The sequence below is a fragment of the Notamacropus eugenii genome, chromosome 2 (genome assembly GCF_028372415.1).
Source record: "Notamacropus eugenii isolate mMacEug1 chromosome 2, mMacEug1.pri_v2, whole genome shotgun sequence".
NCBI classification, from domain to species: domain Eukaryota; kingdom Metazoa; phylum Chordata; class Mammalia; order Diprotodontia; family Macropodidae; genus Notamacropus; species Notamacropus eugenii.
Window position 1 is genome coordinate 260,078,621 of NC_092873.1, and position 26,903 is coordinate 260,105,523.

General features: G+C 37.6%; 1 protein-coding gene across 5 annotated transcripts in view; it reads right to left on the reverse strand.

The window, feature by feature from the left end:
• The window catches only part of PDE10A (phosphodiesterase 10A), a 435,545-nt gene that overhangs the window by 189,452 nt on the left and 219,190 nt on the right, over window positions 1–26,903 (reverse strand). For all 5 annotated transcript variants that reach the window (XR_011974697.1, XM_072643848.1, XM_072643847.1 and 2 more), the window contains one exon: window positions 2,704–2,732. Coding sequence is in view for 4 of the 5 variants with exons in the window: in XM_072643848.1 (XP_072499949.1) it covers window positions 2,704–2,732 (29 nt within the window). In the remaining variant the exon portion in view is untranslated. The remainder of the gene's footprint in view (window positions 1–2,703; window positions 2,733–26,903) is intronic.

The window sequence follows — 26,903 nt, forward strand, 5'->3', positions numbered from 1 at the left end:
GGATCAAATGAGATAACTGTAAAGCACCTAACCTGGCTAAGTGCTTATCTTATCATCTTTGTGGTAGTTTATAAAGCATTTAAAACATAGTATATAATTAACAAATGTTCATTTCTTTTCTTTCCTCCTCCCCCACAAACCCACAATTATCCCCATCTCCCAGGTTTATACCATTCTCCTTGACTCCTTATTCTCCACCCCAGATCTCTATTTCTACCTGCACAGCATGCCTCCCTCTAATCCAAACTCTTCTCTCCATTCACACTGTCACCTTAGTTCAGATCTGGATTACTGCAACAATCTAACTGGTCTTTCTGCCTCAAGTCTCCCTACTGCAAACCATCCTACACACATTGCCAAAGTAATTTTCCTTAATGCAGATATGCCCATATAATCCTCTTAACTGAATTAACTCTCCTGGCTTCCTATTGCCTTTAGGATCAAATATAAACTCCTCTGGTTAGTCTTTCACAGCCTGGCCAGAACCTCTCTTCACAAGTTCTCTTCTCACACTCTGCTATTCAGCCAACTTGGCCTTTTCTCTGTTCCTCAACAGCAAACTTGAAAGTTCTATGTGTAAATATTAGCTATCATCAACATCATTAATTCTGGTGTTATTATTATTAACACTAATAATAACATCATTATGTCAATTGGATGCACCCTACTGCTCAGCAAGTATACTATATCTCATCTTTGGCTCCCTATCACATCCTCCATAGAGTCAGCTCTAAACTTCCTCCTCTCTCTTCAAGCTCCTGAGCACAGCCTAGATTCTTCACTCTCATCAGATCGTGCCAACTCCTACATCACCGAAACGATTTAAGTCTTTCTCTACTCCTCTCCAGCTGCCCCTCAAAACATGAATCTTCACTTATTACCTCCTTTCCTCACAGGAAAGGTGGCTCTCTTCCTCCCCAAAATCAGTATCTTCCCCTCCATTAGTACCCTTGATTTCCCTTCCCCCATCTTTCTTAAGACCTATCTTACCTGTATTGAAAATTTCTTTTTTAAAAATATTTACTCTCTCCTCTTCTATTTCTCCCCTCCTTCTACAAAAACCTTCAAGTGTTTTCACCAATATTATTTTTAGGCCTTTCCCCTACTTTAGTCCCTCCTCAAAGTATTATCTTAGGACTCTTTCATTGCCAAACACTTTTATTGAGTAGCTACACCTGCTTGCCTTCATTCCCTTATCATTAATTCATTTTGCATCATGAAAACTAGGAAAAGGCTAGGAAGCCTGTTACCCGTGGCACACAAAAGGAGATGAAGAGACAATTTTAATACTACTTTAAAAAGCAAATGTGCATATTTATGTTGTCACAAAGTTTTGCTGTCCATGGCATACAAAGAGTTATTCTGGGGAAAACATTTTATAGCAAAAAGTCGAAGAACCAAATGAATTGTGTAACCCATAGGAAGTTCAGCCTACAAGTCTCACTCAGGACATAAATAACTTGTCTCAGGGTCCTTCAAACCCTTGCAATCTAGTGTCCATCCCCACCCACTAGGCAGAAAGTAGTTATCAGCCGCCTCCTAATTCCTACATTCAATATTCCTCTCTCAGTCCACATCCTTTCCAAGTGAAAGCACTCTGGACACACACTGTGCTCCCCTATCTCTGAACTTGTGTGTTCTGGCAGTTGGTTACCTGGCCCTGTAATACTCTCCCTTTATCTCTGTCTATTGACATCCTATGTATTCTTTAGGTTTTAGCTCAAAAATCACCTCGGCACAGAATATCTTCCCTGATATCCCAAACTTCATTTGATTTCATAGACTTCTGTACTCTTCTTATGTCTTCCTTTCAAATACACATCCCATTCTAATGCGCATTGAGTTAGTGTGAGTGTGTGTGTGTGTGTGTGTGTGTGTGTGTGTGTGTGTATGTGTGCAAGTGCCTTACTTAAGAGTATATTGTAAGCTCCTTGAGGGCAAGGACTGTCTTATCTATCTTTGTATTTCATCCCTGCGCTTAGCCCAGCACATTGTACACAGAAAGACCTTGAAAAATGTGTGATGGACCAACTGATGTCTTGATTCTTAAATTCCTCATATTTGGGTTGTTATTCACAAAGGGGCGGTGATTAAAAAAAAATTAAGAAGCTAGATATCCTTGTTCATTTCAAAGGCTTTCCTTCTATTTATGGTCAGCAATGTAAAAGGAAATTCTATGGATGATTCTCAAATGTTCATTTGTAACGTTAAAGAGGATTAATAATACCTAACAGGGTTTTGTTTTCCTTCTAATGCTCTGATATTAGATTTTCAACATTTTATCCAATTTTAAATAAGTTACTGAAATGAAGTATATAAAATTAAATATAATTTCATTTTATGGGCTTTATCAATAATTTAGCACTCACTGAGCACCCACAATACACTAGGTGTTATACAGTCCTTGTCCTCCAGGAGCTTAGTCCCCCGAGTTACATAAAGCTCACAAGATTATTTCCCTTGGAAGTGAAAAGGTTTACTTGGTATTTGTCAAAATGACTAATACTATAATGATGCCAACACTGGCATATTGGATTGTCATAATTTCCCAGCCCCCCCCAATAACCATGCCTGGACAATCTAGCTTCAAGAAGTTTTCTAAATGCAATGCTACTACATGAAGTACATAAATAAGTAGGCACTCATCAGAGATTTCTGATTTCTATTTGCTAGCAGTAGAAAATAAATCTTCATGTTACTTACCCGGGTGATTTCATTACAAATTCCTTCATCTGTGAAGAAAAAAAATAACAATTAGAAACTCTAAGCAGGTCTGAGACACAATGATATTTAATAACACCTTCCTCTTAATGAATCAAAGAATTTGCTTTTTAAGTATGCTTGTTCTACTATTTAAAGGCTAAATATAAATTAAGGCATAAATGTTTATATGTATGTTTGTGTATGTTTACAAATGTATGTTTGCTTATTTTGTATCGAATCTGAACACTGAGACTCCAGCTTAGGACCTGTTCTAGTTCTAGAGTGGCATTAGACAGATATACCTGTCATTTTAGGTGATTACAACTCTGTATTTAATGGAGTTCAGGGTAAAGCTGAAGAAGTGGGATGAATGAAAATGAAGGGGATGAGCACAGGGTTTACCTGACAGAGGCAGAGATAGTTGGGGGAAAGAGGAAAGTTTTCTGGAAAATTTGGACAGTAGCTTTAGAAGTCATCTAGTCTGGTCTGGGTAAAGCACTACAGGAGTGTCTAGGTGGCTGCCCTTTACATTAGGCAAGTACACAGGGTTTATGGACTTAGATGAAGACTCCTGGAGAGAACTAAATAAAATCTGCTACTTCCTTTTTGTAAAGTCACAACTCAGGTAAGCTTGGGAAATTTTCTTCAGTTCTGCCCTTCGAAGTGGGGAAGAGACAGAATAGAATTGGGCTGTGGGGTTGGTTCACTCTTTAGATGGGTCTTCTATCTTTATTCTAAGGCCTTCACTGAGAGCCTCTTCCACAAATATTATTATCTTTTTACCAGTCAAGCTTTCCACTTACTATCTTCCTAAAAAATACTTCATTCAATCATGCTTAATCTTCTTATAGTTCCTATAAAATACCCCTTTGCCTTTACAGGCATAGGTGTTATTCAACCTAGTCCCACTATCAGCCAGTTCAGAACAATTTGTGCCAGTCAACCATAATCATGAGATAGATTTGTGAAAACCTTTGGTTTCTATACGGAAATGAATATTGTTTCTGACATGCTGTGGGGTCCAAACACACACTATAATGTGATTCTTCTCTATTCATTTCACCTAAGACTTGAGTTATTACTGATCAGCGTGGGTTATATTGAAAGACTAATTGTTATTAGCACTTTCTGGCATTCATTTTTCAGAGATTTAAATTTCTAGAAAGCAATTAACAGCTTTATTAGAGTGTTTCTGCATCTCTTACAGAGGTGTATTATCTGCTCAACAATACAGTTTTGAGATTTCTGAGATGATCCTATGAAACCACCTTTCATGTGGAGTATATGATGAAGTATCCCAATGCTACCACTTTGAAAAATGTCCCAAAACAAGATTCTTGTCAGGAGCTGAGTGTGAAGAGCTGGGAATCCTTGAAGGCTATAAAATGGAAAGTGTACTTTGAAAGTAATCTCAGAAATGCTTGTCACTTGACAACTTATATAAAATCCATCAATCATATAATTCCCATCTGGTTTCCTTCCCCATGAGGGTGACCCAGCTCTCTAGGATGCCTGTATTTCCTCTCACTGAACTCAGTTGTCTCTCTACATCCTTTGTATGGTGATGTAAGTTATGACTCAGACGACTAACTACATACTCATCTGCTCTTTCAGACTGAACAATTAATTTCTACTGTGTTTCTTGTACTTGACAGTATATTCCATTTCTCTGGTATCAATAGGATACTCAGTTCGGTTCTTTAAAAGATTTGCTATCATTTGTGGTATAGCACAGTGAGTGGCAACATGGTGTAATAGGGAAAGCAATGAATCAGTTTCAGCTACAGCTCTCTCACTTAGTAGTCATGTGGTGGTGGGCAAAGTACTTAACTTCTACGAATCTCAGTTTCCTGATCGGTAAAATTACACTAACCACCATGGTTGCTGTGGATGAAGTACTTAGTAACCTGAAAGTTCTATGGAAAACTGAATGCCTACTTCTAGTTTTAATATTATCAACCTTACTTCAGCTTTCTGAATCCAGGTGGTGGCACCCTCTACACACTTTCCTTGTGTAAAGTGATCTCATCATATGAGTAGTTTCGATGGGCAAAGCAGAATTAGATTAGGAGTGAAAAGGGGGACAAGGAATTAGAATTTTTTTCTATAGACAGTTGTAATAAGTCATTAGAGGTTGTTAAGCAGAGAAAAGACCCTGAAGAAATAAGTGCTTCGATTACCCTGGTAGGACTTTGTTTCAAAAAAAAAAAAAACAAACCCAGTAGAGAAAAAAAATGAAGCCTGGAGAGCAATTAAGAAACTACTGCACTAATTTTTCTTAGAGCCTAACAAAGTACTAAACATAGGCACTTAACAACTATTCAATAGTTTCTAAAGAGTAGGAATTGTTTCATTGTTTATATTTATGTCCCTAAAGCCTTGCAAAATGCCTGGTAAAGTGGTACACTTAATAAATACTCATTAATTAAATGAGTGAATGAATATAAAAGTTAAATCTAAACTGTTTTTAAAGGATATGAAAATATCTCTTGAACTTGTATCATGGACTGGTAGCACATTTATAGGATGTTCAATTTTGCCAAATGTTTATAATAACTTATGGCTTCGTTGCCCATCTACTGGACTTTAGGTATAAAAAATCACTGAGAAAAACAGGATCACAGATGTAGAACCAGAAAGGACTTCAAAGGTTATCTAATACAACCCTTCATTTTAAAGATAAGGACACTAAGGCCCAGAGAGATTAACAGGCTTGCCCAAATTCACATACAAACTAAGAAGGATACTGAGATTTTCCAGAACTCTGAGCAGCACCTTGAATCATGATGTATTTGTAACACAGCCAAGAAGATAATGCTAGGTTTACAAACCATATTATGAAACAGAAAAACAAATCCTTTCCTAAGATTTGTTTCTTTTATTAAAAAAAATGATTTTACAGTCATCTGTTGAGTCACACTTACATTGAATTGTTTCATTTACTTCATGTCACAAAATATAGTAGACACAGAGAAAAAGTGAACAATCTGGCGATGAAGACTGTTTCAACAACTGAACAAGAGTAGCTTATATAGACTTACTGAGGACTACAGGTGCAATCTGCACAGAATATCCAATTATTTGCAAAGGACTTCGTATATATTTAGTTTGCAGATCATACTTTATAAAGCATGCAATATATTCTCTTTGTACTACAAGCTATTTGCATTTTCCCCCTTAAAAGATATCAGAGACGCTTTTTAAATAAATAAGATAATGGGATTCTGACTGACAAAAAACCACTAGCTGTAAAGTCATGACCTAATGGTTAGAACAGTGACTGCTTGCCATGCACTTCCCCTGAACTGGCACAAGTCACTTCATCTCAATGTGTCCTCATTTACTAAGATAAAGAAATTGGACTAGAAAATCCCTGCAGGTCACATATTGATTTAGAAATCCACACACTAACCTCATCTATGTTCTACTGTATTCTTCTTTACTTTATTAAATATTTCCCAATTACATTTTATTTTGGAGCTATAGTGTTACTCAGCCATTATTTGACAACTCTGGGTTATAGTATTTTTTGAGATATACTTTGAGATACTCCTATTCATTTTTTTTTGGTTTGGAGGTGAACTGTCTGAACATTTTCAGTTTTGAATTTCCATGTGAACAAAAGCTTACAAGTTCCACCTTTTCTGCTCATAAGATCAAACAACCAGATGTGAACTATATAAGAAATAAATAAAGAAATCTTTGAGAAATCTTTCTAGGCCAGGGAAAAGAGAAAATTTTATTGAATATTGAATTTTCTTCCTGTTTTTTATTTTATATCATTCTCTATAGCGTAAGTAAAAAAAAAAACCTTACAAATTATTACCAAAAAAGAAATGAATTCAGTGTCAGTAAAGAAAACCCTGAGGGTGGCTAAATGGCGCACTGGATAGAGTATGGGCCTGGAGTCAAGAAAACCTGAGTTCAAACCTAACCTCAGACACTAATTAGCTATGTGAACCTGTACAAGTCACTTAAACCTGTTTGTCTCAGTTTCCCCATCTGTAAAATGAGTTGGAGAAGGAAATGTCAAACCAGTCCAGTATCTCTGCCAAGAAAACCCTAAATGGGGTTATGAAGAATGAGATACAACTGAACCAACTGAACAACAATAAAAAAAAAAAAAAAACTATGTCCAGGTCCTTCATTTCAATTTGCTGGTATGAAAAGGTCTAGGTCTTAGAATTAATTGTAAATTGAAAGGTAATGGGCTAATGTAAAACTGCAAATGCTTTCACAATATTAACATTTCCTTTTATGATGTTTGTTCAAGTGAAAAATAATAACTATATCACTCTTACTATGAATAACATAAGCCTAACCTTCAAATCTCAATTTTTTTTAAGTTCTCTGGAGATGGAAAAATTCCAAAATGTACTGCTCTCTGGGGCATGCAAGATTTCAAGAAAGTAGCTAACTACAGGACATTACCACTCCAGTTAAAATTGTACTGAGAATTATTTAAGTTTCAATATTTAAGTTTATTTTTCTGTTCTCCACTGTGTATTTAAGTTTTAGTATTTGTCTAATTTTTTTTTTAAAGGATTGTACTAAGCATTGCCAAAGGTAGATTTTGGCCTTGAATAAAATATAAATTTGAGAACTTAGAAAAAGGATTTTTTCCCTGAATTGTCTCATCCATTTTTTTATTTGCAATGCTATAATAATAATAAAGAAATAATACAACAAATTGAAAAAAATTATATTTAGCAGACACTGAAAAGTTTCATGCTGGATGTAAAAATATTACTTTGCCCTTGAAAATGTGCTTGTTTTGTTGCTGTTTATCCTTATTACCATCAAATTTGTTTCTTTGCACATCTTGGAATTTTTAACAGAAAACTGTGTGGAGGGAAAGAAATTAAGAAAACTAAGGAATTAATTATGTCTCTATGGAGCCATTCCATATGCCCAGTACTTACTAAGATACACAATGTATATTGAATTTGAGAAGGCTTTGGACAGCAGCACTCATTCTAGTTTTTGTGTATACAGAAAACAGACTTTTGCTAAACTCTTTAAAGAAAATCGTCAATATCAGGTGAAGACTGAGGAGTACTCTTTTTGCTTCAGACCAGTATAAGAGAAAAACAAAAGATAACACCCTTGGGGAAGTCTCAGAACATCAACCAAGGCAAGGGGATCATTAGTAGATGAGATGATAGGTTATCTCATGGGATCCTGTGTGGAGTACAATTATGTCAAGGGAATCATATTATTCCCTATGAAAGAACTCTACTGTAACTACAACATATGTGCTTATGTATTAGAGACACATTTTATGTATTTATTTATTTGTTTATTTTACCCTAGAGAATGGAAACAAGTAACTAAATAAATGCTTGGTGTTTTCTAGATAAATGCTCAAGTAGAAAAATCACAACAGGAAAAAATATAGAACCATCTACATTTTTTTCTCAAATATTAGTGCCAGACAACCCTCCAGTCTCTACTATATATAAACATCTTCCAGCCTCTACATATCTCCTGTATCATTTAAAGAATGATGATCATCAGATAATGTGGTAATATAAAAAAAAAAAAGTTCATACTGAATGAATAATTTAAGATTCACTACCTTCTCTACAAACCTTTTAATTTTTTCTCTCAAAGGCATTGTTCTTAAATAGCATGCTTTGGACCAGACAGGAATTCAATGGAGTAGGAAAGATCAACAAGGAAAATTCCCTTTATCAATATATATATTTCTATTTTAGAGAATTACCTGGCAAGGTTAAAAAGATAAATGACCTGCCTGAGATCACACAGCCAGAATGTGTCAGAAGCTAAATCTGAATCCATCTTCAAAAAGCCAGGATTTTCAATGTGTCCCAACCTCTACCTGTGAACCAGAATTTAACCTCCCACACTGAGTTTCTGATTGCTGAAGTTGGTGTCTGATTTCTTATGTTGCTGGACACAGAAACACCATATTACTTTCTTACCATTTTCATGCACATGCGCTCATACACGTATACACACACACTTTCTAATTCTACTTTTGAGAACAATAATCAAATCTGTACCAATCAATTGCCCTGTGATTCCAATCACCATCCCTCTGACTTTTTCATCCAAATCTCTCTTCTCTGGCCACCACTCCCTTACATGAGCTTCTCTCTCCTTTCCAATTTGGTCTTGAGGACAAGGACATTGTCTTCCTTGATTGTATTTATGACACCAACACTTAGCACAGTCCACTGCAAGTGTTTAATAAATTCTTTCTCATTCATTCATGCCTAATTCAAGTCTGGCTCTATCACAATTTTCCACTATCAAAGCAAATAGATAGTGAAACTAATTCTCCTTTCTATAAGTGGCAAAGAAAACATAATGTTTTGAGAAAATGTTAAGAAAAATAGGACTACATAAAGTTCTCAAATGTTATCTTTATTGCCCACTCATTTGGGCAGCTAGATGGCACAGCGGTTAGAGTGCTGGGCCTCTGGGTCAGGAAGATTCATCTTCATGAGTTCAAATCCAGCCATAGATACTCACTAGCTGTGTGACCCAGGGAAAGGTCATTTAACCATATTTACCTCAGTTTCTTCATCTGTAAAGTGAGCAATAGAAAGAAATGGCAAAACCCCATTGGCATTATCTCTGCCAAAGAAAAAACCCGAATGTGGTCAAAAAGAGTCAAGTATGACTGAAATGACCGTCTCACTCACAATATAGAAGATAATTCCTTTCATATCAAAATCAGTACTAAGAAAGTTATCATATTACCAATTTTAAAAACTTTAGATGTAACAAATAAAAAATTAGTTTTAAGAGTGTATATATATATATGCTCTTATATGTGTATCTAAGAGTATACACACACACACACACGAAATTTTCTATGCTACTATAACCTTGAAACTCTGCTACAATGTCAGAATTAGAACCTGAAGGCTCACAACGTCTACACTGAGAATTGTAGCATGAGCAATATTTAAACAAATACAATCTCCATGCACTAATGATTTCATTGCATACATATGATGCAGCGTACTTCAGTTTGGCATTTTTCTATGCCTAACTTTCTCTGATTCGTAAAATGGAAATCAAAAGGACTGCTTTTACCAACACCAGAGGTATATTTTAAGCAGCACCAATTAGCTTGTTGACTCTGTGAAGTTTTCTTAGGAAACTCCTCCATCATATTTAGATTAAATGAAATCAACTAGAAATTCTTAGCTTAAACATAAATTGTTCTTCAATATTAAGATGTTTAAAGTGTTAGAATTAATTTAAGATATTTCATATCTCTAGAATTCCCTCTTCCTTCTAACCTCTACCTACTGAAGCCTTGTTCTCCAATTTTCACTGCCTTTACAAATGCCCTTTCTTCATGATTTGATCTTCCCAAATGGATGTGGGTTTTCTCTTCGGATGTCCAAAGTACTGCACACCTCCATTTTGCCACTTATTATACTCAACTTTGCCTCAGTTGCTTATATACTTGTTTCATCCCTGTACAATACAATAATCTCCCTAAGAGCAGGGATAATTTCCTTCATCTTTATACTTCTTGTAACATGTTAATGCTCAATAAATATTTACTCAATGAAAGTGGAAAATGAAATTGATAGTAAAAAATAATGTCAGAGTACTTAGAAGCTATAATAAGGCATTAGGGGACAGATAAGGGTCGAAAGGAGATGCCCTCATCTACATTCCCTTAGAGCCTTTCAGGAGATGTTCAAACCTCTTCTATTCTCAAGGTCAAAGGTTCCCTTTGACTTGAATGAGAAGGTCCAAGTCATCTTATGAAAACTAAACTTCTCTTCCTTTGAAAGTTTCTTTCTATCTTCATCCAGATCTTCAGAGTGACAAAGTGGAAAATATGCTGATGTGGAATAAGAACATCTAGAAATGAAATCCTGACTCTACCACTCACTAACTTATGTAACCTTGGGCAATTTACTTCATAAGCTAGAAGGGTCTTTAGATTTCTTGGAGTCTAAGCTCCTCCTGTTACAAATAAGTAAAGTGTCTAACACAGAATCCAAACTCAGGTCTTCCTGATTTCAAGTCTATTACTGTGTTATCTAACTTTGCCTTAGTTTTTTCATCTAAAATGAAGAAGTGAATATGGCTCCTCCTACTTACAAGCATTTGATTTTGACTCTAATAATTGGGGAAATAGGGCACCCTCTTTCAGAGGTGCTGGACAAGATTTCATAGTTAAGTGATTTAGGGGACTGGGGAAAAGACAAAATTCCTAGAGAGAAAAGAGGAAATAGCCAACAGATTCAAAATCAGAATAAATAGAAAAGGAAAGAATTGTGTTCTACTGAGATCAGAGGCAGATTTTGGAAGCATAGATGATATTCCAACTAATGAACTATACAGAATGTACCAAGAAAAGGGACTCGATACTAGAAAAAATGAAGAAGTGTCCCTACAGATCCTGCTGGACCCTTGTATGGTTGCACCTTCAGAGAGAATAGGAAATTGGCCAACTCCATCTCAGATTAAAGAAATACACAGATGAGATTACAGACTCCATGTAAATTTGACCATATATTGGAAAAATGGATCAAATATTGTAACTAGGGCATTAATAGATATGGGGTGGAGGACTCCCTTACATATGAAAACCCTCTTTGTTGGGACTGGAAGCTCAATTCCGTGTGGACAGTCTCGGGCAGGTAAAAGTGGGACTTCTAAATCTTAGAGTCTTACGAGGCCCTCCATGAACAGCGGGGGTTCGAGAAGGTCAGACCGAGCTAGCTCGGCTAGCTCGGGTATTTCCACCTCTCCCCCGGAGATACCTGATGGGTGGAGTCTCCCTGCCCTCGAGGTCGTCCCGGATTGGAGCACACCTAGTTACCTAACAGCACGGTATTGAGATGCAAACTGTGTGGCTGAAGATTAAGTAGGATTGAGGAAGCCTAAAAGCTCTCTTAGCACGTGTGGAGCCAAAGAGAAAAGTAGGGCTCCGCTTCTTTTCTTTCCTCTCTCCCCTCCCCCTCTCTCCCCGCTTGTACTTCTACTTCCATTCCCTTAAGCTTAGCCTTCTTAGGAAATCTCCCCCTCTTCGTCCTAAGAAAGAAGACCCCCTGCACTTGTAACCGAAACCCTGTAATAAAGCTCAACCCCTGTTTGACTCTGGAACGTCCTTTCTCTCATACGTGCATCCTGCGTGGCCAGCCGAAGACCTGGACAGGTAAGAAAGACTCGGGTAGCCCAATACAGGCCTCTAGGCTTGGCACCTCTTAAGTTTAAAGGTGGAATTCCTACCACCATCACAGGATTTGGAGGGGCTGAAACATCAGCAAGAAAAGTCAATCTAATGATGAAAATTGGACAATTACCTAGGAATGAATATACTGTGGCGATTGCACTCATTCCTGAATAAATCATTGGAAGAGATTTATTGAGAAGTATGACTTTAAAATTACCTGAGGTGAGATATCAGTTTGCAGTAAGGAAGACAGGAATTAATACAGTTTTAATGGGTAAAATAAAAATGGACTCAATCACTTTATCTGAACCTTCTGAACTGATTACTTTAAAACAGTATCCTGTGCCAGGTGGACAAGATGAGATTAGCAATACTATAAAAGAATATGTTAAGGCAGGAGTGTTAGTCGCTATAACCACTTGATGAAATAATCCTGTCTGGCCCATAGGAAAGTCAGATGGAACATGGAGGATGACAGTGAATTATAGACAATTGAATAAACTCACTCTTCCTCTGTATGCTGCTGTTCCAGATACTGCTACCTTAAGAGAAAAGATCCAGAAATATGATGGGACTTGGTATGTAGTTTCTGATTTAGCCAATGCTTTCTTTATTATCCCAATAGATTTGAAACAGTGGGATCAATTTACTTTCACTTGGCAAGTCCAATAATATACTTTTACACGCTTGCCACAAGGATATCTGCATAGCCGCATTATTTCTCATAGGATTGTGTGACCATTTGGATGAATTAGAGCTACCTGGTGTACAGTTTGCCCACTACATAGATGATATTAAGAAGTAGAGAAGAGTTAAACACTTTTAATTGAGCATATGAAAAGCAAAGGGTGGAAAATTTATCCTGCAAAGATTCAAGGGCCAGTTCAAACCATAAAGTTTTGGGGTACACAATGGAATCAGGGGCTGTGAGAGATTCTCTCACAAGCCTGTCAAAAGATTCTGGATTTTCCTATCCCCACCAATAAGAAAGAGACCCAAAAGTTTATAGGATTACTTGGATATTGGCAACATCACATACCACATCTAGGACAAATCTGAAACCCTTATATAAAATTACTAGGAAAAAAATGAATTTGATTGGGGACTTGAGCAAAGAAAAGTTTTTGATGAAGCTAAGGCTGCTATTCACTTAGCCCTGGATTTATGGCCTATGCAAAGTGGCCCTGTGGGAGAGAAGCCAAGATGGCGGAGTAGAAAGATTCACATATGCTAGCTCCGAACCCACAGACCATAAAATACCTGTAAAGAAGGACTCCCAACAAATTCTGGAACAGCAAAAGCCACAGAACAACAGAGTGGAGGAGATTTCTGTTCCAGAGAGACCTGAAAAACTGACACAAGAGGTCCATCGCACACCAGACCCGGAGCAGAGCCCAGCTCTGGCTTGGCCGAGCAGCACCGAGAGGAGCAGATCCGAGCAGGCTTCAGGGACAGAATCTCCAGCAGTCATGCAGGTTCCTCCAACCACAGGCACCAAAGGTCAGTGAGAGAGTCTCTTTGGCTGGCCAAGAAGGGAGCGGGGTGTCCCCATAACTCAGACCCCCTTGGGAGGCAGCAATGGACACAGCAGCGGAGATGGGCTCTCAAAGCAGGCAGGGCTCAGATCCATTGTTGAAGGTCTCCACGCAAATCCCCTAAGGGAAATGAGGCCCTTGTGGTGGCCCTGCCCCCTGCCAAAAGCCCTGAGGCTGGGAAGCAGCATTTGAATCTCAGACCCCAAGCACTAGCTGGGTGGATCTGGAGGCATAGTAGGTATAGAGAGGACACTCAGAAGTCAAGTAACTGGCTGGGAAAATGCCCAGAAAAGGGGGAAAAAAAATAAGACCATAGAAGGCTACTTTCTTGGTGAACAGATATCTCCTCCCTTCCTTTCTGATGAGGAAGAACAATGCTTACCATCAGGCAAAGACACAGAAATCAAGGCTTCTGTATCCCACACATCCAAAATAAATATACCATGGGCTCAGGCCATGGAAGAGATCAAAAAGGATTTTGAAAATCAAGTTAGAGAGGTGGAGGAAAAACTGGGAAGAGAAATGAGAGAGATGAAAGAAAAGCATGAAAAGCAGATCAACACCTTGTTAAAGGAGACCCAAAAAAATGCTGAAGAAAATAACACCTTGAAAAATAGGCTAACTCAATTGGCAAAAGAGGTTCAAAAAGCCAATGAGGAGAAGAATGCTTTCAAAAGCAGAATTACCCAAATGGAAAAGGAGGTTCAAAAGCTCACTGAAGAAAATAGTTCTTTAAAAAGTAGAATGGAAGGACCCACATGCGCAAAAATATTTATAGTAGCTTTTTTATGATGATAAAATATTGGAAAGTGAGGGGATGCCTATCAATTGGGGAATGGCTGAACAAATTGTAGTGTATGAGTGCAATGGAATACTACTGTGCTATGAGGAGGAAGATTTCAGGAAAACCTACAAAGACTTCCATGAACTGATGCTTACCGAAGTGAGCAGAACCAAGAGAACATTGTACACAGTAACAGAAACTTTGTGTATGATCAACTATTTTTTTTGTTGACTTTTCTCAACAATACAATGATCCAAGACAATCTCAAAAGACTCATGATGGGAAATGCTATACATATCCAGAGAAAGAACTATAGTATTTGAATGCAGATTGAAGCATAATATTTTGCTTTGCTGTGGCTTTTCCCTTTTGTTCTGTTTCTTTTTTCACACTATGACTAGTGTGGAAATATGTTTAACATGATTATACATGTATAAAAAAAAAAAAAAAAAAAAAAGTAGAATGGAGCAGATGGAGGCTAATGACTTTATGAGAAACCAAGAAATCACAACACAAAACCAGAAGAATGAAAAAATAGAAGATAATGTGAAATATCTCATTGGAAAAACAACTGACCTGGAAAATAGATCCAGGAGAGACAATTTAAAAATTGTGGGACTACCTGAAAGCCATGATCAAAAAAAGAGCCTAGACATCATCTTTCATGAAATTATCAAGGAAAACTGCCCTGAGATTCTAGAACCAGAAGGCAAAATAAGTATTCAAGGAATACTTATTCAGGTGATCACTGCCTAAAAGAGATCCAAAAAGAGAAACTCCTAGGAACATTGTGGCCAAATTCCAGAGTTCCCTGGTCAAGGAGAAAATATTGCAAGCAGCTAGAAATAAACACTCAAGTACTGTGGAAATACAATCAGGATAACACAAGATCTAGCAGCTTCTACATTAAGGGATCGAAGGGCATGGAATATGATATTCCAGAAGTCAAAGGAACTAGGACTAAAACCAAGAATCACCTACCTAGCAAAACTGAGTCTAACACTTCAGGGGAAAAAATTGTCTTTCAATGAAATAGAGGACTTTCAAGCATTCTTGATGAAAAGAGCAGAGCTGAAAAGAAAATTTGACCTTCAAACACAAGAAATCAAGAGAATCATGAAAGGGTAAACAGCAAAGAGAAATCATAAGGGACTTAATAAAGGTGAACTGTTTACATTCCTACATGGAAAGACAATATTTGTAACTCTTGAAACTTTTTTCAGTATCTGGGTAGTTGGTGGGATTACACACACACACACACACACACACACACACACACACACACACAGAGAGACAGAGACAGAGAGACAGAGAGCACAGAATTGAATTGAATAGGATGGGATCATATCTTAAAAAAAAATGAAATTAAGCGGTGAGAGAAATATATTAGGAGGAAAAAGGGAGAAATGGAATGGGGCAGGTTATCTCTCATAAAAGACGCAAATAAAAGACTTCAGTGGAGGGAAAAAGAGGGGAGGGTGAGAGAAAAAACATGAAGCTTACTCTCATCACATTTGACTAAAGGAAGGAACAAAGTGCACACTCATTTTGGTATGAAAACTTATCTTACAATACAGGAAAGTGGGGGAGAAGGGGATCAGCAGGGTGGGGGGGGATGGTGGAAGGGAGAGCAGTGGGAGGAAGGAGCAATTTGAAGTCAACACTCTTGGGGAGGGACACGATCAAAAGAGAAAATAGAAGCAATGGGGGGGCAGGATAGGATGGAGGGAATTATAGTTAATCATATACAACACGACTATTATGGAAGTCATTTGCAAAACTACACAGATATGGCCTATACTGAATTACCTGTCTTCCCAAAGGGAATGGGTGGGGAGGGAGAGACGGGGAGAAGTTGGAACTCAAAGTTTTAGGAACAGCTATTGAGTATTGTTCTTGCAACTAGGAAATAGAAATACAGATAATGGGGTATAGAAAGTTATCTTGCCTTACAGGACAAAAGAAAAGATGGGGATAAGGAAAGGGAGGGATGTTAGAAGAGAGGGCAGATTGGTGATAGGGGCAATTAGGATGCTTGGCATTTTGGGGTGGGGGAGGCGAGAAATGGGGAGAAAATTTGGAACCCAAAATTTTGTGGAAATGAATGTTGAAAAGTTAAATAAATAAATTTTAAAAAAAAATTAAAAAAAGACACTGGAAAGCAGTAGCCTATAATCCATGTACTAGGCAGACTTTGGAAAGTATTGGGATAGGTGGAAATAGGCAAAATGCTGAACTTAAGGCAGTACACTAAGTTATCAAAACAGAACAAGAAGGACAGTGTCATATATTCCCTGATTAATGAGCAGTAACTTATGGGTTAGCTACATGAATGCCCATGTGGAAAAATCAAAATTGGGGAATTCATGGCAAACAAGCCAGGCGCAAAGAATTATGGGAAGATATATGGGACATGTCTTTGGTTACTAATTTGTCAGTTTTTCATGTAGATGCTCATGTGGTCCTCACCACACCAGAACATGACAACGCACATGCTGACCGAGTAGCAAAGATTTCTACTCAACATACTGTCCTGATTCTGACACCAACTGATGATATGGTACTAGGGCTGGCCTTTCAGGGGTCCATACCACAAACCAGTGGGCACAAGACAGAGGCATTAGTATCTTTCATTTATTGTTAAAACAAGTAGCCAAACAATGTATTATAGTAACTGGATAGCAAGGGGAAAAGTACCTGCCAAAATTTGCCAAATAGATTATATTGGCTCCCTATGTAAAGATAAAGGATGCAAATTTATATGCACTTGTATTGACACCTATTCAGGTATACTAGTGACTTGTCCCTATAAGAATGTGACCCAGACAAACACCTGTAAAACTTTAGATATCAGAAGGCTATATTAAAGAACCCCAATGCATTTTCAAAGTCACAATGGATAACATTTCAAAGGTAAGGAAATGAAGAGATATTATGTATTAAACAACATAGAATGGATATATCATATTCCATATTATCCACAAGCATCTTAGTCAATTGAAAGAATGGATAATTAAGAACAGTAAAAGAAGTTAAGTTCTAATAATTCTTATCAACATGGGAAAGACAATCTGCTCATTGCTTTATGTAATTTGAATAATAGACTGTTGTGAGGAAGTACACCTTTAGCCAGAATGATAACCCCAAATTTGCAAATTAGAAAACAACAAACACATAAGATCCCAAATGTTGAGTAATGAACTGTGAGGCCAGATGTTCCAGCACTGTATCCAGGGATACCTGGTTCGACAGGATATGATTTACAATGTTTAGAGGACTTTTGGTTGGATAGGAAAGAAAAAAGAACAATCTCTACTGGAATATGTATGAGAATCCCTAAGAATCATTTTGGACAAATATTGCCTAAATAATGATTTGCAACCTGCGAAATACAAGTATTGACTGGAATGACTGGATTATCAAGGAGAAATTATTGTGACATTCCAAAATTTAGGTGGTGAACCCAGTTTTGTAAAAATGACAGAATAGTTCAAGTAATTATTATTCCTTGTAAAACAAGACCATTTGTGAAAACTGATCCTCCTGAAATAACTAGCAGAGGAACTAAAGATTTGAGTTCTACTGATAGAATAAAACTGGAAGCTAACGCATGGGTATAATGGGAACCAGATGACGTTCCAAAGGCTGCGGAAATTACAACATATGGAAAAGATAATACCACAACTGTCATTTATTCAGGAGAGGATGATTACCAAATTGTAACCTTAACTCATATATTCTACTGCGAATGAAGCTTGTGATAGTGGGTTTATGGATTCCAGAACCACAGCTGACCCTATATCTACTCTACTTCTGGTTATTGTTTCCTTGTTTCCTTTTTGGCTTTTCATCTGTTAAACTTGTTTGCTAGATTTGTTTCCTATAGGCTTAGTACCCTCCACCTGCAGATGCCTGATTGCTTAAGCCTGATGTCACCCCCTATCCATGACGGTGATGTGTCATCTCTGGACCTGAAGTCAACCAACCTCTGAATGCCCGCTAAAGAATGTCAGCAGGAAGTAATTATGGAAGAAAAGACTTTCACCCATGACCCCAAGATTTTGGGGCCCATTTGCTGAGGGGGAATAATGCTTGTGCTCAAGCCCACCCTAAAATATTGTTTTATGTGCTCATTTTGTGTGATCCCTGTTATACTGTTGTGGAGTTCTGTTGATAACCAGTTATCTAAGATATTGTTTTACATGCTTATATTCTGCTATCCTTTTTAAAGTTCTGTTAATACCAATTGCCCCACCGACTTATGTAAAGAATATGAAAGATCTTGGGGCCGAATGTAACAGTAATTTAAATGGAAAGATCTTTCTCACTCATTTGCTGAATTCACCTGGAAGCCTAAGTCACATGTGGTCAGAAGAGCTTGCTGAACAAGTGGAACAGGAAGGGTGGAGCAGAACCGGGAGGAAGTGAGTGAATGTGGTAGGGCAGAGAAGAGAGGACCCAGGCAGGCAGGTGTGGCAAGGCTCAGACTCATCAGTGTTTGTTTGTGAAAAGTCCCTGGCTGAGACAGGAGAGGCTTGAGAATGGCTTTGCCCCCTGCTGTGATCATGTTTTTTTTTTTAACTTCTTGGTTACCATCATGGGTTTTGCTTTCTGGTTCTGGGATTTGGCTTTCTGGTGTCTAAAGAAATGTTTTTTTCTTCTGCCTTCTATATGGAGAGTCTTTTATATTTTGTGACTGAGAATTACACTGACATATTCATAGTCACTACCAGTTCACAAACAGTCTGCTTCCAGCTCTAAATCCTATGACCAAATAATAATTCATTCTCAAAAGATATGATAGTATTTTTGTTCCCCCAAGGCTAGCCTTTCCCCTGTGTACCTTATCTTATTCCTTCTGAATTCCCAAGGAAGCTTTCCAACACCAATTATCCCTTCACTTCATGATATCTTTAATTGCGTCCTTCCCAAAGATTTTTTCTTCTACCTACAAGTGCCTTCTAATCTACCTCTTACTAAAAGAAAACAAAAGTGAAACAAAATCTTTTCCCATGTCCTTTGCTCCTAAGACGATATCCCAATGCCTAAACTGCTTTAACTGGCTAATTTCTTAAAAGAGTAATTTACATGATTTTCCTCTGCTCACCACTCAGTTACTCCTTATCCCCTGGAAAAGTAGCTTCTGATTTGACAGTCTGTTTAAATGTTTGAAGGTTACCAAATCCAATGTGGTCTCAGACCTCATCCTTTTTCAGATCTCTGCATCATTTGGCCCTTTCACCCATTCTGGAAACTGTCTCCATGATGCTGGAATTTTTCTGCGTTTCCCTGTTTCTCTCTAATTGATCTATTTCCATGGCTGGCTACTTTCCCCAATTTCCACCCCTTAATTGAAAGCATTCTTCTACTTCTCAGCTTTAGCTATCATCTTCATCTTGATAACTTTCTTTTCCTTCTTAATATAATTTATTTATTTTCAGTTTCCAACATTCACTTCCACAAAATTTTGAATTCCAAATTTTCTCCCAATCTCTCCCCTCTCCCCACTCCAGGGCAGTGTGAACCCCAACCACCCCTTTCCCCAATCTGCCCTCCTTTCTATCACTCTCCCTTCTCTCTATTTTCCTGTAGGACAAGATGGATTTCTATACACCACTGCCTGTGCAACTTATTTCCTAGTTACATGCAAAAACAATTTTTAACATTCATTTTTAAAATTTTGAATTCCACCTTCTCTCCCTTCCTCCCTCCCCACCCACCCTCACTGAGAAAGCAAGCAATTCAACATAGGTCATACATGTGCAGCAATTCAAAACACTTCCATAACAGTCATATTGCAAAATACTAACCACATCTCCCTCTATCCTGTCCTGACCTCCATTTATTCCATTCTCTCCCATGACCAATTCCCCCACAATAGTGTTTGCTTCTAATTACACTTTTCTCCAATTGGCTGTCCCCTCCATTGTCCTCCTTCTCCTATTGCTTTTCCCCTGCCTTCCTGCAGGATAAGAAAGATTTCTATACCCAATTGAGTGTTATTCCCTTCTTAAGCCAAATCCCATGAGAATAAGGGTCAGGGTATTCCCTCTCACCTCCCGCCTCTAACCCTCCATTGTAAAAGCTCTTTCTTTGCTGCATTTTTGTGAGATGATTTATTACATTCTACCTCTTCCTTTATCTTTCTCCCAGTACATTCCTCTCAACACTTAATTTTATTTTTTAGGTATCCTCCCTTCATATTCAGCTCACTCTGTGCTCTCTGTCTATAAATACATGTACACACACACAAACATACATACATATATGTACATACATATATAATATACATACAAATACATACATAAACACATAAACAGAAAGACAGATAGATATTATCTCTCTATTCTAAAATTGTTAACTGTGTTATCCTGATTGCATTTCCACACTACTCAGATTGTTTCTTTCTGGCTTCTTGCAGTATTTTTCCCTTGATTTAGTAACTCTGAAATTTGGCTAAAACATTCTTAGGAGTTTTCCTTTTGAGATGCCTTTTAGGAGGTGATTGTTGAATTCATTTCATTTCTATTTTACACTCTGGTTCTAGAATATCAGGGTAGTTTTCCTTGATGATTTCTTGAAAGATGATGTCTAGGCTCATTTTTTGATTAGAGTTTTCAGGAAGATCAATAATTTTAAAATTATCTCTCCTGGATCCATTTTCCAGTGATTTTTCCAATGAGATATTTCTTTAGATTCTGTTTGACTGATTTCTGAAGTCTCATAGATTCGTTAGCTTCTACTTGCCTGATTCTAATTTTTATCAAATTGTTTTCTTCGGTTAACTTGTGCATCTCCTTTTCCATCTGTCCAATTGTTCCTTTTAATAAGTTATTTTCTCCAGTTAGGTTTTATATTTCCTTTTCCATTTGTCTAATTGTCCTTTTAAATTCTTCTGTGATTTCTTTTTCATATTTTTAAAGTCATTGATCAGTTTTTCTTCTATTTCTCTAATTTGGCTTTTAAAATCCTTCCTGAGCTCTTTCAAGAAGGCTCTTTGCATTTTAGACCTGTTCATATTCGCTTCTGAAGTTTCAGATGGACATGCAGTCTCAATGGTGACCTCTCTGGTATCTGTGTTTTGGTCCTTGTCCCCATAGAAACATTCTATAGTCTTCTCTTTTCTGCTTTGCTTCTTACTCATAATAATCACCCTTTTCCTGGCTTTTAAAGTAGATCTCTGTGTCTGGGGCCCAGGGGCCTCTGTCCCCCAGTTCTTGAACCTAAAACTTGAGGCTTTGTATGTTGTGGCCTCTGGGTCTTTCAGCTAGAAAGCTGCAGCTTACCTGGTGCTGAGCTGGCTGGTGTTGGAAAGTAGAGGCCAGGTGAGGCTTTCTGAGTTTTCCCTGCAGCTACCCTGGAGCTAGCTCATTAAGTGTGGGGGAAGGTTGGGAAGGTTGGTCTGGCCACAGGAGGTCTCCTCTGCTAAGTGAGAGCATAGGTAAGCTCAGTGGTTGGTGATCCCATCTACGCTACTGTCTTCCTGATTCCCCTGGGGTGCTGAGGCATGCCTGAGGTCCTGGTGTTGGCAGTTGCTGACTTCTCCCCTGGGGCTCAGGATCTTCTCCAATTTGTTGAGGTGGGGCTGTCTGGGATAGCTATGATCCTACACTGGTCCCCTCCAGCCACAGCAAGAGGGACCCTCCTTAGCAATCTTCCTAGCCTCATGTGCTAAGAATCTGTTTACCCTTTCAGCTGCTTCCACCGTTCCAGAGTTTTTTCCCTGGGAGATATTCTCTGGGCTCATCAAGGTCAACAAGGGGAGGGAGACAGCAATTACTGATCACTCCGCCATCTTGGCTCCCGGAACTGGAAAATCCCAATGAGATATTTCACATTGTCTTCTATTTTTTCATTCTTTTGGTTCTGTTTTATGATTTCTTGATTTCTCATAAAGTCACCAGCTTTCATTTGCTCCATTTTCATTTTTAAGTAATTGTTTTCTTCAGTTAGCTTTTGACCTTCCTTTTCCATTTGGCCAATTTTGCTTTTTCAGGCATTCTTCTCTTCGTTGGCTTTTTGGATCTCTTTTGCCATTTGGGTTAGTCTATTTTTAAAGGTGTTCTTTTCTTCAGCATTTTGGGAGGTCTCCTTTAGCAAGCTGTTCACTCATTTTTCATTATTTTCTTGCAATCTCTCTCATTTCTCTTCCTAATTTTTCCTCTACTTCTCTTACTTGATTTACAAAATCCTTTTTGAGTTCTTCCATGGCCTGAGACCATTTCATATTTTTCTTGGAGGCTTTGGATGTAGGAGCCTTGACCTTGCTGTCTTCCTCTAGTTGTGTGCTTTGATCTTCCCCATAAGAAAATAACTTATCACCAAGAAAGTAACCTTTTATAGTCTTACTTTTCCCCCCTTTTTAGTAATTTTCCCAGCTCGTTACTTGACTTTTGAGGTCTTTGTTAAGGGGAAGATGTACTACTTTGAGCTTCAGGGGTTTTGTGCAGCTGTTTTCAGAGATATCTCTAACAACCTATAAATTCTCAGTTCTTCCAAAGTGGTATGATCAAAGGAGAAGTGTTAACTCTTCTCCCGGCATGCTCTCTGGTCTGTGAGCAGCCACAAGCAGTCTTTTCTGCCCTGGAACTGCAAGCTGGATTCCCTCTCCACAGCTGCTATCTTGCCATGCCAACACTCCTTCTAGCCCCATGATCACCACCAAGGACTGTGACACAGATCAGCCACTGGATTCCCCAACTGTCTGTAGATTGAGAGCTCCAGAAGCAGCCACTACTGCAGCAGTGGCTGCCACCACCCTAGGGCTGGACCATGTTCCTCTCTTGCCCAGGTAAGAGAACTTTCCCACTGACCTTTGAAGCTGTCTTTGGCATTTATGAATTGAGAAGTCTGGAAACCCCCACAGCTGCCAGTGATCCAGTGCCCCAAGGCCTGCACCAGTCCCATTCGAGCCTTGTGGCCCATGCTGAGCTGTACTCCATCCTGATCCTGGTGCAAAAGACTCTTCCCTTCAGCCTTTCATATTGCTTTAGGCTATCATTTTGTGGCGTCTGCTGGTCTAGAATTTGTTTAGAGTCATCTTCTACAAGTATTTTGAGGGTTTGAAGGGGAGAACTCCACCATCTTGGCTCTGACCCGAAAAAATCATCCTTATTACTTTCAAGACTATTTTTTCCCCTTGTTTCAGATCAACATTTCCTAATGCCTGGTAGACATTTCTACCCAAGTGCATGACATTTCTAAGCCAAAAAACCTACTCCCCACTTCCCAATGGTGGTGTGCGGCTTCTATGGTACAGACAGGTCTTCAATTTTCCATCTCCCCTAAAGCTGAACTTTTCTACATGTGTCATCTTCCCTAATTTTGCTCCTTTACAGCAGGTACTGGCTTTCCCCCCTTACTTATATCTTCAATTCAATGCTTTATAAATACTAAGTATTTAATAAATGTATTTTTATCCCTTCCTTTATCCAACATATCAAAAGCAAAACTCGTTTTTCCTTCTCAAACTTATTCATCTTGGCAATGTCCTCTATCCATTCTAAGTATCAAGGTCTTCCCAAGGCTCTTTCTTTAGTCCTCACCCGTTTTTTCTCTATACTTCTCCATTGGGGAGCTACTCAACTTCTATGGCATCAAATGTCTATAGAGAAGATAGACACTACTTTACCTCTAGCCCTGATCTCTCCCTGTGCTGTAGAGATATACTCTGAGGCCCTGCTAGACATGCCCATCTGAAGTCCCATGAACAACACAAATTTACCACATCCAAATATGAACTTATTTTCTTTCTCCCAAAGCCTTTTCCTTATTCCAACTGTGCTTCTTCTCTTGATGACACCATCATCATTATTCTGTTGATGACACCATTAACCAAAGCTTAAAAATCTCAGGAATCATATTCTAACAGTCCCTCTTCTGCCCCCTACAGTGTCTCTAAAATGTGTCCCTTTCTTTCCATTAAAACTACCACTATCCTAGTTCAGAATGTCATCCTGAACCACTAACATAATCTCTCAACTGCAAGTCTAAATTCTAATTCAGGTTTTGCTAACTAGCGAGGTGATCTTGAGCCAGCAGCTTAACTTTTTAGGGCATCAATTTGCTCATATTTAAAACAAGGAGACTGTACTAGTTGATAACTTAACTCCTTAATTCTTCTCTGCTTCTTATAGTATATAAGGATTCAAATAAAGATTTCTTCAAAGAAAAGAATGAAAACATCAGACATAATTCATCTGAGTTTTTATAGTATTCAAAACAACATGGCTGTTCACAATCATTCATCAAACAATATTACTGTTATTGTACACAACATTCTCTTGGCTCTGCTCATTTCACTCTTCATTATTTCATGCAAGTCTATATATGTTTTTCTAAGATCATCAGGCTCATCATTTCTTATAGAACAGTAATATTCCACCACAGTCATATACCACAATTGTTCAGACATTTCCCACCTTATAGATACCTCCACAGTTTCCAATTCTTTGCCACTACAAGAAGAGTCACTATATATACTTTGGGACGTTTCAGTCCTTTTCCTCTTTAATTCATCTTTTTGGAGTACAGGAGTATCACTGGGTCAAAGGGTATGCCTAGCTTAGTAACTTTTTGGGCATAGTTCCAAAGTGCTTTCCAGAATAGCTAGAATAGTTCACAATTCATTATTGCAAAAGTGCAGTAATGTACCTGTTTTTTCCCATAGCCCCTCTCTAGTATTTGTCATTTTTCATTTCTGTCAACTTTACCAAACCGATAAGCATGAGTTGTATTATTATTTAAGGTTCTCTTGATTCTACTCATTTCATTCTCCATTATTTCATGCAAGTCTATCCATGTTTTTCTAAGACAATCAAGCTCATCATTGCTTATAGCACAGTAGTATTCAACTACAATCATATACCACAACTTGTTCAGGCATTCCTCAAGTGAAGAGCATCCCCACAATTTCCAGTTCTTGGTCACCACTAAGAAAGCTGCTATAAATATTTTAGAACATATAGGTTTGTTTTTGTTTTTTTTATCTTGGGAAATAGACCTAGTAGTGGTATTGCTAAGTCAAAGAGTCTAGACAGTTTAATAACTAACTCTTCAGGCATAATTCCAGATTTGGACAAATCTCCAAAATGGTTAAATCAGTGTCCCAATTTTTCAACTTCCCCTCCAACATGTCACTTTCCCCTTCAATCATTTTATACAATCTGATAGGTGTAAAATGATATATCAAAGTTGTTTTAATTTACATTTCTCTAATCAATTGTGATTTAGAACATTTTTTTTTCCATATGACTAGAAACTATCTTGATTTCTACATCAAAAAACTGCCTATTCATATTCTCTGACCATTTATCAACTGGGGAATGACTTGTATTCTTGTAGATTTTACAAAGTTCTTTATATATTTGACATATGTGACCTTTGTCTAAGTAAATAATTTTTTCCCCAATTTTCTGCTTTCCTTCTGATCTTTGCTACGTTTTCTTTGTAAAAAAAGAAACCTTTTAATGTAATCAAAATTATCCATTTTACACCTCACTCTGCTATCTCTTGTTTATTCATAAATTGTTTGCCTATATGTAAGTCTGATAAGTACTGTGGCTCCATGTTCTTAAATTGTCTTGCAAAATTTCTCTTTATAGCTAGGTCAGGTATCTATTTTAACCTTATCTTGGTTAACAGCATAAAACTTTGATCATAATGTATAATCTTTGTAATATATTGTTCCAATCTTTTGGGTAGCATTTTGTTTAGGATTTCTTCATCCACATTCTTTAATGAGATTGGTCTATATTTTCTTTCTCTTTTTAATTTTCCTGGTTTAGGAATCAGTATCATATTTGTTTCATAAAAGGAGTTTGGTAGGGTTCCCTCTTTGCCTATCATGCCAAGTAATTTATTTAATAATGAAATTAGTAATTTCATGCAAGTCTGTCCATATTTTCTAAGATCATCAAGCTTATCACTTCTTATAGCACAGTAATATTCCATCACAATCATATACCACAACTTCCATGCAATTTTCTCCAGATATCTATCATATTTAACTTATCTAAAATCCTTTCTTATTTCCTTGACTTCTTATTTTTTTTTTGTTAGATTTATCTAGTTCTGAGAGGGAAAGATTAAAGTCCCCCACTATTATAGTACTCCTATCTATCTCTACCTGAAATCCACTTAACATTTCTTTTAAAAATTCAGATGCTATAGTATTTGGTGCATATAGGTTCAGTACTGATATGGTTTCATTGCCTGTTACCTTCATCAAAATGTAATTACCCTGTTTATCTCTTTTAATTAAATCAATTTTAGTCAAAACTTTGAGATCATAATTCTACCCCTGACTTTTCTGCATCAGCTGAAGAGTAATAAATTCTACTTTCACCCTCCATTTTAACTCTGTGTATCTCTCATTCTTAAATGTGTTTCTTGTAAACAATATATTATTGGATTCTGATTTTTAATTCATTGTTATCTGTTTTTGTTTTATGGGTGGGTTCATCCCATACACATTCAAAGTTTTAATTACTATTTGTGAATTTTTCTCCATCTTATTTTTACTCACTATTGTCCTTCTTAGCCTCTTTTTTACCTTATACTTGTAACCGTTTCTCTACTTACTCTCCTATGCCTTATTCTACACACCCCTCTAAGCGTCCCTCCTTTATCCCCTCTCCTCACCCTCTTAACTCTTATTAATCTACACTCCCTTCTAAAATCAGCCCCCCCAACCCCTGTCCCCCAG